Source organism: Cavia porcellus, unplaced genomic scaffold (assembly GCF_034190915.1).
Source record: "Cavia porcellus strain 051 isolate PalLab524CR breed Dunkin Hartley unplaced genomic scaffold, mCavPor4.1 scaffold_26, whole genome shotgun sequence".
In the NCBI taxonomy this organism is placed as follows: Eukaryota; Metazoa; Chordata; class Mammalia; order Rodentia; family Caviidae; genus Cavia; species Cavia porcellus.
Genome location: NW_026947509.1, coordinates 4,205,788 through 4,221,518, shown reverse-complemented (window position 1 = coordinate 4,221,518; position 15,731 = coordinate 4,205,788). Strand labels below are relative to the sequence as shown.

The 15,731-nt window shown below is 40.9% G+C and overlaps 1 protein-coding gene across 4 annotated transcripts in view; it reads right to left on the bottom strand.

Annotated features, from left to right (window-relative positions):
* Positions 1-15,281, bottom strand: part of Wdr26 (WD repeat domain 26) — a 35,434-nt gene extending 20,153 nt beyond the window's left edge. Inside the window, exons 1-6 of one of the 4 annotated variants that reach the window (XM_063237527.1) lie at positions 14,793-15,281; positions 13,121-13,220; positions 12,911-13,015; positions 8,114-8,313; positions 4,526-4,623; positions 2,943-3,099 (exon numbers count right to left, since the gene is read on the bottom strand). In XM_063237527.1, coding sequence (XP_063093597.1) covers positions 2,943-3,099; positions 4,526-4,623; positions 8,114-8,313; positions 12,911-13,015; positions 13,121-13,220; positions 14,793-15,112 — 980 coding nt within the window. In that variant the 5' untranslated portion in view covers positions 15,113-15,281. The remainder of the gene's footprint in view (positions 1-2,942; positions 3,100-4,525; positions 4,624-8,113; positions 8,314-12,910; positions 13,016-13,120; positions 13,221-14,792) is intronic. The other 3 variants (XM_063237528.1, XM_063237525.1, XM_063237526.1) reach the window with 3 other exon arrangements.
* Between the last annotated feature and the right edge of the window lie 450 nt (positions 15,282-15,731).

The following is a 15,731-nucleotide window of genomic DNA, read 5'->3' as shown; positions in this document are numbered from 1 at the left end:
GGGATTTAGCTCAGTGGTTCAAGCGCTCATCTAGTTAAGTACGAGACTCTGAGTTCAGTACCAAATACCAAAAAAAAAAGTTATTTTTTGGTGGTGCATGCCTATAATCCCAGCACCTGGGAGGCTGAGGCAGGTGGATTCCCAAGAGTTTGAGGCCAGCCTGGGTTTTAGTGAATTCGAGGCCAGAATTGACTACAGAGCAAAAAATTGCCCCGAAAGTCATTTTTATCATTAAGTAATCTCTTAAGTAAGACTAATGGTCCAATTTACTAAAAGCCTAGTTTTATATTTATGTAAGTAATATATGGCCTTGCTTTCAAATACACTTAAATTTTTAAGATGGTACTTAAAAATAGTCTCCTTGAAATAAGACTGAGCAGCATTTAAAACAAACTGAATCTTTAAGTTGTAAGCATCTATAAATATGTCAGAATAATTATTTACTAAAAAAATTAGTATTTCTCAAGTCTACTTATGGAAATGTCCAAAGTAGTTTTTTTAAAAAAACTAATTTAAATAATTTGTTCTTTAATGGACAAAAATGTGTACCCTGTTAAAAAACATAAATTATATATAATCTAATGTAGATTTTTCAGTGTTGATCCTTTTTTTATAAATCCTAACTCAAATATTCTAATTATACTCTGAAGACAGAATAAAGCTAGTAATTAGGTTTCAATGCTAAAATTTAATATCAGAAAACACTGTAGTTTTCTATGTTAAATGTTAAACTCTAGTTCTCAGGTGAGGGTACAGGTAATAAAAACCACCAACCTTTGTTTTAAAGACCTCTAACTGAGTAATAGGAATTAAATCAAATTCAGGTTCTGTTCCTCCAGGCCAGCACTCTGAAGGTACCGGAGACACCCTTCCTGATTCACTCTTCCGTGTCTTTAAATCAAACTCTGGTTCTCTGGCTTGGAAAGAGTAGATCTTCACTCAAGAGAATTCAAGAGGAAAAGCAGACTCAGCAGGCACATGAGACGGAGAAACTTTGCCTTAGACATGCTGCATTCAGCAGGTACTCAATCCAAATCATGATGCAGTGACTCCAGCCCATCTCCTGGAGTCACTGCACGCACAGAAGCATCAGACAAGAAGGGAAGACACGCAATTCTGGAATATGCACTGACAAAACGGGCAGGTAAAGAGGAGGACCCTCAGGGGCAGCTGGGAGGATGAACAAGCATCTGATACGTTCTCAGTGACTCCGTGGCACAGGAAGCTCACAGCAGTGCTGTGAAGCACCCAGCGACAGGCTGCTCTCACCAGCGTCAGCTCTGTCAGCCTCACGAGCTTTAAGACTGTACGGACCGGGGAGAGGGAAGGAAGGATGTAGAAGCTGCGAGTGTATAGTGGGCAATTCCTTTAACAAGTCAGCTCTAACGCAGGAGGTACAAGAAAGTGTTTTGTTTTCCTTTAGAAGACCTTCAAATCAATGTGCTGCACACATGTACAAAAATAAACAAACAAACTACTTGGCCTTTACAGTGTGTTCTACATGAGTTTACAAGACCTGGTCCCTGATCTGAAGGAAAAAGCTAAGCTAAATATTTGCCACCACTTAGTTTCACAAGTACTGCTACTGTAAAGCACTAAGGGATAACACACATCACATTCCTACAGATTTCAGTTTCCAAATAGGAAGGAACCTCGTACCCTTGACACCTTTGAACATAAAGTTTTGGTCATTACCTTTCAACACATATCTTAACAGCAGTGAATTTATAAACCAAAAGAACTCAGATTCCCAACAGCTTTTGGGGCACTGTTCTTAAACCTCCTAAAAGAGCTATGAAACATGAAACTGCAAAACCTTTTAATCTGTATTTTTTTACCTCTTAAAAATACTCAGAAAAAGTCAAAGAACATTGTTACAAAAGGTAACATCACTTTTGTTGAACAAGATATAACAGTGTATCAATTAAAAATCCAATGCTTTGAGGAGTAATACTTTTAATTTAAAGCCAATAGCTTGAAAACAATGAACTTTTGCAAGTGGGGAGAGTGAGGTCAAAACTACATACAGAAGTGAACTATGGGGCTGGGACATGGCAGGGCTCAGTAGAGCTGGGGCCTAGCATGTGCGGGCACTGGCTCCATCTCCAGCACAGAGGGGTGATCTATGCATACCTAAACAGTATCCTGAATCCAAGGACAGATGTGTGGACCCATGGAACTTCAGTGGCTCCTCTCCCACTGCCCTGGCCAGGTGCCCACCCCAGGGTGGAGTACACACTCTCCGCAGCTGCCCCTCAGTGCTGGGTCTTCAGACCCCACCTGGGAATTTTCTACAGTCTGAAAGGTCTCATGATTTTTTTTTTTTTTTTTTTTTTTGTATTCAGCTTTAATTCGGGATATTATTACTAAAATAAGAGGGCTGGGGATTTAGCTCAGTGACACAAGCATCTGCCTGGCAAGCACAAAGTCGTGAGTTCAATCCCTGGCACCAAAAATAAATAAAATAAAAGCAACACTTTTCTATTTAATACCAAAAGATAACTGTGAAGGTAAGGTATAATGATGCTACAATGAAAACCAGGAAGTTATTTATAACCTTCTTCATTTACAGAGTTCCCCTTTCACTAAAAAGCAGAACTTTCACTAAGAAAAAAGCACTTCCATCCCTGATCTTGATGGGCAAAAAAAGAGCTTGCCCTGTAACTGCAGACACAGAAAATGACTAACCAAACCCACTAATAGGAAAAAGAAAAACCAGCTATGGAGCTTTATTTCTCATCACAGTTTACAGACACATATAAATTCTCTTATCTTTTAATTTTAATAGTTATAGATTTACTTGTGAACAAACGTTAAGTCAGACAAGAATCATTACACAGCTACAGAATAAAACTTTACTGAAAGAAAGCATTCTAATCAAGTTCAGAATTGCAGCTAAAAATATGAACATATTTTAAGAACGTAAGCAGGTTTCCTCTTACCTACTACAAACATGATCTATGAGGAGAGACACAGAATCGAGGTTGCTATCAAGTTTGGTATTGTGATATAGGCACCGGTCCCTTTGTAGCTCCACCGCCTGCCGCAGGAGAGTCTGTAAACGCCGTGGGGGAAGCATCACTGACGGTGGTAAATAGGCTTTAATAGGAGATATTTTTTAAAAAGAGAAATAAAAACAATAATAAACTGTAAACTTTTATTGAAGACATTTGCTCATCTTCTGCTGTATCTGTCTGTACCTCAGTCAATGGTGTCCCTGAACAGACATGTTCTAGGGGCTCCACCCGTGGAAAGCTACAGTGGTAACAGAGCTACACCTGGGAGGACATTACAAGTGTTTTTTTCCTGGGAAAATGAACAGCAAGTCTCTCCCTATCCCCCAAGTAATGAAGTAGGTAATGATGAATGATTATGTACCCGTGGGAAGCCAGGTGTAAGAAAAATCTCCACTTAACAAGGAACAAGCTAAAATGCTATCACAGGTCAAGTTTCAGTTCCCTTCAAATGACTCCTACTGCCAATGACATTATAGAAATTCAGTGAGTAGCTGGTATTCTGTTACCAATAGCAATCGATTCCAATCTTGCAATGCCTTGCATGTGCCTTCCTAATCTCACAGTTTTCTGAGTCATAAAATTTCTACTTCTACTTCAATATTAAAACTATATAATAATTAAAGCAGAAAGGAAAACCTCTTTCACATACAGATATGGTAAAAATGAAACTCCCATTACAATTTGGAAGCTATGTAAGAGAGGAAGAATAAAACCATATACTACAGGAAATCTAGGCCTTACTACTGAAATCAACGCAATTTTAAAATGCTTGTGGCTTTAAGTTTGATCTACATATCCTTTACTCTTAACCACAGCACTTTTGCTCCAAAGCAAACCTGGAGCAGAGCATCACCTCATGATACGAATGAAAGGATTTCTCTGGGACCATGCCTTTCATTCTCCAGGAGCCACAACAATGGCAGACTTGGGAAGATGCTGGTTTAGAAGGGTTCTTAACAGCACTCCCCTTCTACAACCATTCATTAACAGTGCATCTGGAGACAGGTGTTTCCAATTTATCCATACTATCTATTTCTAGTCTAGGAGAAAATAAACATGAAAAATTGAGACTCTTGGCTAGATGTGGTGGAACATGCCTGTCATCCCAGCACTCCGAGAGGCTGAGGTAGATAAAAGACTTCCTAAGTTCAATTCCAGCCTTGGTACATCAGTGGGGTTGTTTCAAAATTAAAAAGTAGGGGAGCTGGGGATTTAGCTCAGCGGCATATGCACCTGCCTTGCAAGTGTATGGTCATGAGTTCAATCCCTAGTACCAATAAAAAAGAAAAAGACAAAAAAAAATATTAAAAAGTAGAACTGGGGAATTATCTCAGTGGCATAAGCACTTGCCTGGCAAGCACAAGGTTGTGAGTTCAATCCCTGATGACAAATAAATAAATAAATAAAAATAAAAAATGAAATAAAAAGTAGAGGAGGTTTGTAGCGCAGTGCAAAGGCTCTGGGTTCAATCCCAAGCACCATTAGAAAAAAAAAAGTCAGACCCTTACTCTGAAGTTTGTCCAACAGTTTTGATCTGGATGCTGTCCCTTTGCCTTCCCATTCTGCTTTTGCTCGCAGGTCTTCTGCATGACTACACATAAGATACCTAAAGACACAACAAAGAAGCAACTATTACACTTTTTTCTTTGGAACAATCATTGCAAATACAGCATTTTGGCTACACAGTTCTAAATACCAGGGAAAAATTTCTCAATGAACTGGATTTATTAATATAACATGACACCTGTGTCAAATTAATAATATAACATGACACCTGTGTAAAATGTAAAAGTGACAGCTAAGTGTTCAAAACTATTGTTATCTATAGAATACATTCTTACATTGTTGCAGGTCCTATGCACACAGCTCTTATGATATGCTGGGCTGCATTCTAAGCCCTCATCACAAATTACTTTCACTGAATACTAATAATGACCCCACATGAGGCAACTGCATTACAGTATTATTATTCTGTTTCTATGGCTAAGGACACCCAGCTACAGAAAACTTACATAATAACTAGGCTGGAAAGGGGAGGGGAGGGGCAGGAATGGGCACTCTAGCTGCAGACCTTGCTCTTAACTACAGCACTAATAACTCAAAAAACCTTCTAAAAGCTATTTATATGAAATTAATTGAACAAAACCATGCTTTCCAGAGTTTATCACAAATTATCACTCAAGAAATGGTAAAAATTTGCAACAGTCGAGGTCATTTTGCTAAGGTGAGGGCCCATTTGCCTCAGGATTCCAGAGAATCCACAGTGAGCACAACCCTATGCTGGTTTTGGATTTTTCAGAGATGGTGATTTGACAGGCACAAGGGAGAGGCATCCTTCCAACAGGGAGACCAGACCTGGCCAGAACTCTGCTGTTGCTGCCGCCGTCTTCTGCCAGGCAGCTGTGTCCCCCTCTCATGTGACGAGATGAAGGGGAAACATCTGAGTGCTCGCTATACAGCAGAGCTCACAAATGACCACCACAAGTATCCGAAGCTGCTGGGTCAACAAGATGGCCTCCTCTCTCCCTTTCTTCTTTACTTGTCTTTCCTTCCTTTTCTTTCTTTTTTCAGTACTGGAGATTGAACCTAGGGCCTTCACATTGATTGAGCTACATCCGAAGTCATTTACTAAGTTACTAAGCCGCTACACTGAGCTCAAACTTTTGATCTTCCTGCCTCAGCTCCTTAGAGTCCTGGGATCACCTCCATTACCTAACAGCAGAACTGCATTTCACCTGGAGTCCAAGTAGCCTATTACCTCGGCAGCAGAACTAGAGGTTTCCTTGCTACCTGGTATACAAACAGTGCCTTAGTGGGTAAAAAGTATTTAAGAAAATACAGTGTAAATAATTATACTCAAAAAATCCTTGGGCTAGGGATGTAGCTCAGCAGCACAGAGCCTGCTTGACAAAGTGTGAGATCCTGAGTTCACTTTTTGACACCAAAAATAAATAAATGAGAGAGAACAAGAAAATCAAAAAAGCCCTTATTGGAAACTGAAGAGTATGAAAACATGTTTCTAAGTAACTTTGTGGAAGAATTATTATGGTTTGGGCAAAATGCTCTATTTTTAAATTCTGCAGTATTCTTTTGAAAATATGTATTATCCCTGAGATTTTCACAGGAGCATCTGTATATGGGAAGTCACATGGTACACCTGAGAAAACACTGCACTGATGGGCAGAACCCACAGGCCCAGATCCCAGCTCCATGTCTGCTACCTCAAGGCCATTTCCCTTAGGTGAAAAATTCAGTAAAGAAACTTGGTGGTAAATAAAAATTCAGTTTAGAATAAAAACTATGTATGTTCTGTTACCAGACTCCTCTCCCCCAAAAATCTTTCATGTGAATGACACTTAAGTGATAAATCAGATAACGTATGAAAACATGAGAACAAAGTAATTTCTCAGCTATGAGATCAAAGCATCTAGCAGAATTTACTGTGTCAAGACCAGTGACTTGGCAATCACACCAGGCTCCACCCTGGTGTGGTAGCTTAGTTTAGTTTAAAGTAGGTCATGAGAAAAGCCTAAAATAATGTCAGATAAGAATAATTAAGTATTGGGTTAAGTTAACCACATTTAAAAAACAAAAATAAAAACAAAGGCTAAAGGATTGAGGTCTGAAGGCAGAGGTAAGGACCTTTCCAATCAGAAAGATAGGCCAAATTAGTGGACACTTCCTCTCCACCTAAGGTAGACTTGACAAAACATTAAAAAAAATGCACAACAACCAATTTCTTTTTAAACTCATCTCCTTTAATTAAAACAAGTTCCCCAACCCATCTTGAAGCTAAGGCAAAGACAGCACAATGGACTTCTTTCCCATCTTGGTATCCACCAAGAGTTCCTTAAAATTTTCAATGAACATTTTAAATTCAGGCTTACGCAGAACTGTTTCCCTATCTGCGAAATAAACCCTTACATAGTCTGGGCCCACTCTTTTGTCCCTCATTTGGTCTGTGAACACTCATGATGGGTTAGTACTGTTGTAGATATCAGGGTTTTTTACATGTAGCAAAAAAATATAATAAAGAAAAAAAAATGAGAAATAGTTACATGACGTAAGAGGACATTTAGCTGGAACCTGAGCAACTAACCACCAGTGACTGGGGAAACACACTTGAGACAGAGGGCCAAGCACTGGAGAAACCCTGAAGAGTTAGCAAATAAAGGAACAAAAGTAATTAGTGTTAATACAGAGTAACAAATAAAAGAGGAGAAAAGGATGGGGGTTCTTATGGGCTTTAGCAGAGATTTTGGGTTTTATTTTAAATGTGCTAAAAAGCTAATGGAACAAGGGAGTGACTTAATTTGGGTTTTGTACTTTTCTTGACTGTGTGAAATAAGCACTGTTTAAAAGATTAAGGGTAAAGTAAGTGCAATAAAGTAAGAAATCACTGTAATATTTTAGGAGAGATTTGATAGCTTAACCAGGATAGAAATAGCAGAGATGGATAGAAAAGATAAGAGCTGTGATGTTTTTGGAGTTAGGCCATACCTGTCAAAGTTAAAAGACAGAGAACAAGGATAAGACTTAGGTTTCCTGTGTAAGCAATTGGGTAGGACTTGTCATTTACTAACAGTGGTCCAGGCAGGTGTGGAAGTGAGAGGAGATACAGCTGGAGTCCAGATTTGTAACCCAAGCGGAGCTATCCTGTAAGCTACCAGCTACACATAACACATATAGCATTCAGATGAGAAGGTGGACTTGGGAGCCCTTGGTACACGAGAGTAAGTGGAGCGATGGTGTAGAGAGATTACCTAGGGAAGGGTATGGACAGAAAAAAGGACAGGGCCCAGAAACAACTTGGACAGTTAAGGACTGATGTGAAAATAGTGACACTGTTTATGTGACATGTCTGCAAGAACTTGGTACACATGGTCATTTTATTAACTTAAACTATAGTTCCTAGGATGGTAAAAGTAGACTGTATACACATCAGTGACTTTACCTAAACTAATATAAGAATCTGACAATATTGCGGTATTTCCAACTGGGAAAAATGTTAAAGAAATGAAATGACGAAGCAGTAATCTCTGCTAAAAACCACAGCCTCGTCATCACACTAGGGTCTGCGGCTTTAGTCTCCTCACCCACTGAGGACATGGATGCGCTCCGTGTTGTACTTCAGGGGCGTCAGCTCACAGCGCAGAACCTGAAGTGCCTCCAGCACCTTGCCGTCCTCCAGGTATTCCAGATACTTCTGCTGCAGCAGTAGAAACTTCATCCTCTGACATGACAGAAAGCAGCAGTCAGGGAAAAAGTTGATGGTAGTTTCAGAACATGTTTGTGCCTAAACAGAACAGTAGAAACCATTCTACTATGCCCTTTGAAAATGATTTATAAAGCTTCAAGATCACTACAAATACTTTGGTTTAATAAAGTCATAACAGATTAAATATGACTTTGCTCAACTCTGCATCTTAATATAAAAACTCAAAAATCTGTCAAGATCATTAGTGACCAAGGCATCACCAATACAGGAAAAGTGAATTCTGCTCTCAAAACATTCTCCTAGAATTTCTTTAAGAATATTTAGAATTATTCTATGCATCTCAAAATTATTATTTTTTTAAGAAGAGACATGAGAAAGAATTATTACACATAGATTTAGGATGTACCGAAGAGTGGAATATGGGTGCTTAGAAAAATGAGTATCTCGAAATTTTTTCAAAACGTCTTTTACAATAGATGGCATTAAGAGGTTTTATGAAAAGACTGGAGAAAAACCAATTAATGGAAGAATTACTTAAAAGCCACAATATACAGGCAAAGGGTGTGGCTCAGTGGTAGAGTACTTGCCCAGCATACGAAGCCCAGCACCACCAAAAAAAAAAAAAAGAAAAAAAAAAAATCAACCAACAAAATCAGTTAAAAGAAAAATACACAAAAAAGCCAAAGTGAAGAAGGACTAAGTAGATCAGCATGCAGAACTAGACCCTTGGATAGAAAGCTTAAGTGCCAGGTTTGAGCTTATCCTGAGTAGGACGAGCTATAGAACCAAAGGACCAGAGGCGGGCATTGCACTCCATGATTGCAACAGGCAGCGGGGGGCTCCTGGCCTTGCAGGTGGCCACAAGGTGCTGCCCACACTAGTGATGAGCCTGAAGACCATGGGGAAAGTTTGATGTTTAAATGTGCCTATATACAACGAACTAATGGCTGATGTAAACTGTAAAGTAGTTCTCATCAGCTTCTTTGCCCTCCCCCAGGAATAAAGTACTCCTTCATTTAGTGCGAGGCACTTTTTTATATTTAGCTTTTTTCTTCAAATGATTTGACTTTAATATTTTTTTAATGTTACTTCATCATCATTTTTTAAATTGAAAGTGATCATCAGAATCCTAGCTTTTTACTAAGGGAGAAAGATGCAAACACTGTATTCTGAATTTCTTCTAAAACTTTAAGGACACTACCTGGAGGAATACTTTCATCAAACTTGTCACTTGTGCTAGGCAAGCCAACTGACATGGGTTGAAAGATTCGGAAAGAAATGTTGGTCATATTTAGAGACTCTGAACTAAAGTATATGCAACAATAAGAACCTCAGGTCCATTTAAAATATTTATTAAGATGCTAGCTTTCAAATCATTAGAAGTATACTGTCACAGTATGGTAATACTACATTTTTACAGAATTAACAGTGTAATTAGCTGCTTTACAAAGTTTTTTATTAAGGAGTATTTAGAAGAAAGGCATAAACTACAAGCTTATAAAATTTTCCAGAAATTTAAAAAAAAAAACTCACGTAAGTTAGGTAAACACTATTGTTCATGTTTGATAATAGTCTAAAGTTTTAGAGACAAAATCCTATAACTCTAGGAAAATCACACTTACCATATTTTACACTAAGATTGATTCAGGAAGGTTTCAGAAACAGACTAATCACCACAAAGTGTCTTGCTGTACACACACCCTATGGTTAACCTTCACATGTCAAATAAAAAATTACCCCAAAGTTCACCAGGTTACAAAAAACAAAAACTAAAGGGTTAAAAAAAATTTTTTTTTTTGGGTTGGTACTAGGGATAGAACTCAGACACTTGCCAGGCAGGCATTTGCGCCACTGAGCTAAATCCCCAAATAAAAGATTCTTTTTTAATGTGAAATTTTTCTGGATGTTCTCGACATTTTATCTTCTAAAAAGAATTCAACTCTTTATAAAATGAAGAGCCCATACATTTCCATAATCAATACTACATTAAAAGTTTCACTTAATTCAGTGTACTTTTTATCCAAACTTGAGAATCTTATTACTTACAGAATTCTTACATTTTAACACCACATGTGATCTAATTTCTTCACCAAATTTCTTGGCAACTGGGAATTGGAGATTTTTATTTTTTTACACTTAGGGCAAGTCATTTATATTTATCAGTCATAAGGGCCAATGCCTCCTGTTCATGTAGAGGAACAGAGCCCTAAGGCTGCTTCCTCCCTATTTCCCACCAAGACTCTATATAGAGCAAGCCACTCACGTCACAGCAGGCAAGAAGGGAGGGAGGCAGGCTAAAGCCTTGAGAAACGCCAACATAAACACACATTTCTGTGTATATAGGGAATGCTGTAAAAACTGCACAACTGTCATTTCTATGAGTCACTTTATCCTGATTAAGACAAAGACTCTGCTCAGACACATATTCAGTCTTACTATTGTGCATAACACCACACTCTTAGCCAAACATAACTAGAGATCTGGTTAAGAGATAAAAATGTGTAGTTTCCTCAGAATCAGTTCACAAACCAGGAGTAAAACTGTGTTTTACCTTCCAAAACTTAAAACACAAAACTGTAATTATAATCTCAAGAAAATAGACTTTATAAGTCACAAATGACAGTTAACTATTTATAGAAAACATTCTACAAATCAGGCAAAATTGGAACTTGGTTAGATGGGGACAGGACTTGTACTGATAGGACCATGGAGGGGGGAAAACAAAGAAAGGTGAGGAAATACAAGTCTCCTTGGTATCTTTTCTCACTTCCAATTAAACCCTCCGATTTCTGATGAGTTTTTGATGTTTCTGGACCCAGAAATATTTCTTAAGCAAGGTTCTACCACTGAGCTATAGCCCCAAACCCTCAGAGTGAATTTTAATACAAAGAATAAGTCATGAACTCTGACACATAGAAAGTCTTAGTTGCTGAGGGCAGCCTGGTATATAACTTAGTAGTGGTTCTAACTCCGGGATAAGCTCCCAAGGCAAGGTTGTATCAATTTAGTAAGTCAAAGGAAAATGGAAGTGAATTCTATTTAAACCATGGCTCTCAAAACTTCTATTTTAATGATTCATGAATTCAGCTTAAAGAAAGTCCAGAGCAACTGCTGCTCCTCCTAGTATCACCTGATACCACTTAAAAATGGGAAGGCAAGGGCAATGTAGTGAGGGGAGTAGACTAGATCAATAAAACATTCAGGTTTAAAAAATAAAGTTCAATTTTAGTTTAGACTAAATCATGAAATGAGTCTGAGTATACAATTAAAATAATTAGGTTAAAAAACCTAAATAGATGTCTTCCAAGGTATTATTACAAACGTGACATTGCATTTACATTAGATTATCTTCTTCTAAAGATGAGGTGGGAGAGGAATAAATGCAAACACATTTAGGAAAGTAAAAAGCAACTTCAAAAAAAAAAAAAAAAAAAAAAAAAACAAAACGCCGAGCTGAATCTTTAAAAGCAATTGATTTGCCAATGCTTAAAGTGAGATAAAAGATGGAACCCCTTTCTTTGTATAAATACCTAAACAGTTTGATGGTGTGAAGCTCAGCCAGGGACTTAATCTTCATCTTTTTTTAGATCTTAGAATGTTCTACAGACTGAACAAGCTGTAAAAAGAAAGGATTCCTCCTTATTAACTACAACTACCTTTCTTCAGTTTACACGGTGCTTTAACTTTAATTCACCTGAAGGATTGTACTTTTAGGATTGTATTTTCATTGGAATTTATACTGAAATTTGAAAACTTCTCTAGTAAGATTTAAAAAAAAAATAGTAGGCTCTAAGTTTATAGGCAAAGGTAGAAAAGATTAATGTTTGACCCAATTTAAGACAACAGGCACACACACCCCACACCACACCACACTGTTAGCGGTCATTTACTAATATTTAACAAACAGCTGATTTCCCTACTTCACTTCCTATTCATCTTCTTTCCCTCCCCCACCAGACAGGAAACTGCTTCTGACAAGAAATGAATCAGCTAGAAGTTAAAAAGCCAGCAACCGGGAGCTGATTCTTCATGGTTTCTGAGCACCCAGTGCTTGGGAAAAGCACCCCTCCTTTTTCACACCAACATCTGGAGCACTGCAAGCCCATCAGTATAAAAGAGTCATTGCAACTTGTGAAGAAGACTGACAGGTTAAACACTGAAACTGATCTTGTTCAGGAAAACTGGGCAGGTAAGTAGGGCCCAATGGTCAAATCTGCATGCTCTCCCAGAGTGACACACATCATGCACACTCTGACACTGTCAATCCACACAGCTTGGAATGCAAGACCAGAAAATGAAAGCACCAACTAGTGTTGGTGTAAATTAACTATTATCCCCAAAGATTCCAAGGTGGGTAGTACTGTACATTAGGGCTGTATGAGTAACAGAAAAACATAATTTATCCTTTACAAGTGTAAAACACATCATTAATAGCACCAAAGCAAGATCTCTCAATATAATCTCTCAGAGCTTAACTTACAAATTAGGTTTATGGGACACATTTACTAAGTATGAGCGCAAAAATACTTTAAAATACAAACAATTCTAGATTACAAATTCAATGACATAAAATTTAACTTTTTAAGCCTTATCCTCTATAAGGTGAATACCTAGAGTTATCAATAACCTATTAAAATAAGCATAAATGTGAAACTAAGAACAAAAGTGTATTTACCACAATTATTCCCAACAACGTTTGAGAGATTTCAAGTGCGCCTCTTACCACAATAGCATGAGGAGAATGCACTAAAGGCTTTAGTTCATTCAGGTCATTTTCTGCCTGCAAAGATTGGTATAAAAGAAAAGAAAAACAGAGACATCACAAAATGTACATTCAACATATAATTTTAGCAGCAGTCACACAGCTCTATATGCCCTACTTTACCTTATCCCAGTCTCCTTCCATGACATGATTTCGGAATTTGGTGGCAGAAGGATGTTCTAAACGACATCCTGACTCTTGCATGAGGAGATCAACAGTCTGGCTGCAGGAGAGATACAGTGTAAAAAAGACCTGACCAACTTTCCAGTTTTAGTCTTTCTCCAAATAAACTAACGTCTATCAGAAAGGCTGCAAAGTTTTTAAACTAATCTTATGATGAAGGAAAAAAAAAAACTAGCTTTAATTTACTTAAATAAACTTGACTTAAGTGCCAATTACATTTATTCTGAGTCAAGTTTGAAAACTTTTCTTGAAACCAGAATCAAATAATTTCTTCCTACTTTTGCAATAGGTCAGAAATGTAATGAAGTATAAAATTTCCAAAAATATATCTTAATTAGTCAAATTAGGTGAAAAAAAACCTACCCATGACACTACATCTTGAAAGATAAAATCTTTATCTCCACACCAAAGTAACATATGACCTGTGTCAGGTACAGCCTTCTGGCTGGCTGTATTTGCACAGAAATTCTATTAGATTAATCTTTAAAATAAATCTAGCATCGAAAACCATTTCCTTTTTCTCTCTACTAAAAATAGCAAATTTACTAAGGTGTAGGTTCCAAACAGTCACGAGTTATTTCCTTCTGCGGCTGTCATCTTGTTTCTTGTCTCGGTAACATGTTCTGTTAGCATTTACTAAATCTGTTTTCATTCTAACCCTTTTCCTCAGGGAATAAAGTGAATCTCCCTACCACATTATTTTTCTTTGACAGCTTAAAAAAAGACTCATCAAATGTGATTCCTCCTTCCCCCTCGTATTTTGATACCTATGTTCTTTCATTTAACAGGTTTATATGTCGGTTTCAACGTAATGCTTTGCTTGGGTCAATTTTCTCAGCTAACCAGTGTAGTCATCTACCTGAGAAGCAACTAACTTATCTGTGTACTTTTTAAAGTGCTGTCTTCCCCACTCCTCAGCAAATTCATAAATATAACACTGTACACTAACCAGCCTAATTCTTTAACCCATGCTGTGAAGTTAGGAAACTGCGGCATGTGTTCATCTTACACCATCTCTGGCTCTTGCATAGGGCTCCCCAAATCCACCTTTCAACCCTTTAGTTTTTCTGTGTGCATACACAACAGTGGTTTGGGACCAAAGCAGATGTCTACCTTCTCTCTGATGTTAGCTACACAAAGCCACTTATACTTGTATCTGAAAACACATGATTCAGTAGATCATAAGTCCCTGTTTCAGAGGAATCTTCTTGACAGTGTTAGACTGTGACTCCAGTCTAGTAAGCGCAAGGCCTCTTGCACACGCAGGGCATCCCGTCAGATGCATGCAGCCCCCTTTCCCAAAGCACCCAGCCCAGCGTTCCTATAAACACTTGTAGGTGGCTGCCTCCGCTGATTGGTGGTTTGCCTGGGTTGTTGTCACGGCTGGGGGTGGGGAACTGTCCCACAAAGATGTCTCTGAGACACTCGAAAAACAAATCCTCCGAGGTTCATTATTTCCCCCGGCTCGAGCCCTCCCCTCCCCCCAGACACTTGCGTCCTTCTTCAGGGGCGGACAATCAGGCCCCGAGGTACGCAAATCAGGCGTGGGCTCCCCTTGCGGTCTCCTCGATCCACCCCCCCCCCCCGGCTCCGGCCCGCAGGCGGCACCTACTTGAGCCCCAGGCCGTTCAGGTGCTGCCCGATGAGCCGGATGACGTCCTCGTCTGACTGCGACAGCCGCTTCTTCTTCTTGAGGCCGCTGCCCAGCTCGGGGGCGGCCAAGGCGGCGGTGGCGGGCGCTGGGGCGGCGGCGGCCCCGCCGGGGACCCCGTGGTGGCCGGCGGCGCTGCCATTGTTGGCGGCGGCGGGCCCGGGCGGCGGCAGCCCATTGGCGTGCGCCAGCTCGGCCGCCGCCTCGCCGTTGTGCGCCGCCGGGCAGGCGAGCTCGGGGCCCGGGCCCGCGCCGCCGCCGCCCGCGCCGTTGGCCTGCATGACGCCGCCGCCGAGCGGCCCCGCCACCTCCACCTCCGCCGCGGGCGGCGGGCGCGGGCCTGCGCGGCCGGCCGGGGCCCCGGGCTCTCCTGCCCCCTCCGCCGCCGAGGCGCGGGGCTTCTTCCGCGGGGGCGGGGAGGCTCCGCCGGCGTCCGAGTCGGAGGAGGAGGAAGCGGAGGCCAGAGTTTCCTCGCCGAGAGAGGCCGTGGTGGGCGGCCGGCGGGGCGCGGCGGGGGTCGGGCGGGCGCGGGCCGGGGCGCGCCGGGCGCGGGGGCCCGGGCCCTGCCCCCTCCGCGGCGCAGAAGCGGGCCGAGCGGGACGGCGGGGCGCTGGGAGCGGCCGCCTGTGTGCTCGGGTCGCCGCGCCGCTCCGGTGTTGATTCCTCCCCAGCTGCTGCCTAATGGAGTCCGGCGCGCGCGTCACCGGAAATGCCTGCACTGCGCTCGCCCACTTCCGGCGGCAGGTGCGGCGCTGTCAGCGCGTGCGACCGCCTCTGCCACCCGGCTTGCTGCGGTTTCCGCCGGCCCGGCCCTGCCCTGTTCCCGGTCCCTGGCTCCGCTCGGCCCGGATCCCGGAGGTTCCCTGCCAGGCCTTGCCCAGCGCTGCCCGGCCGTCTCCT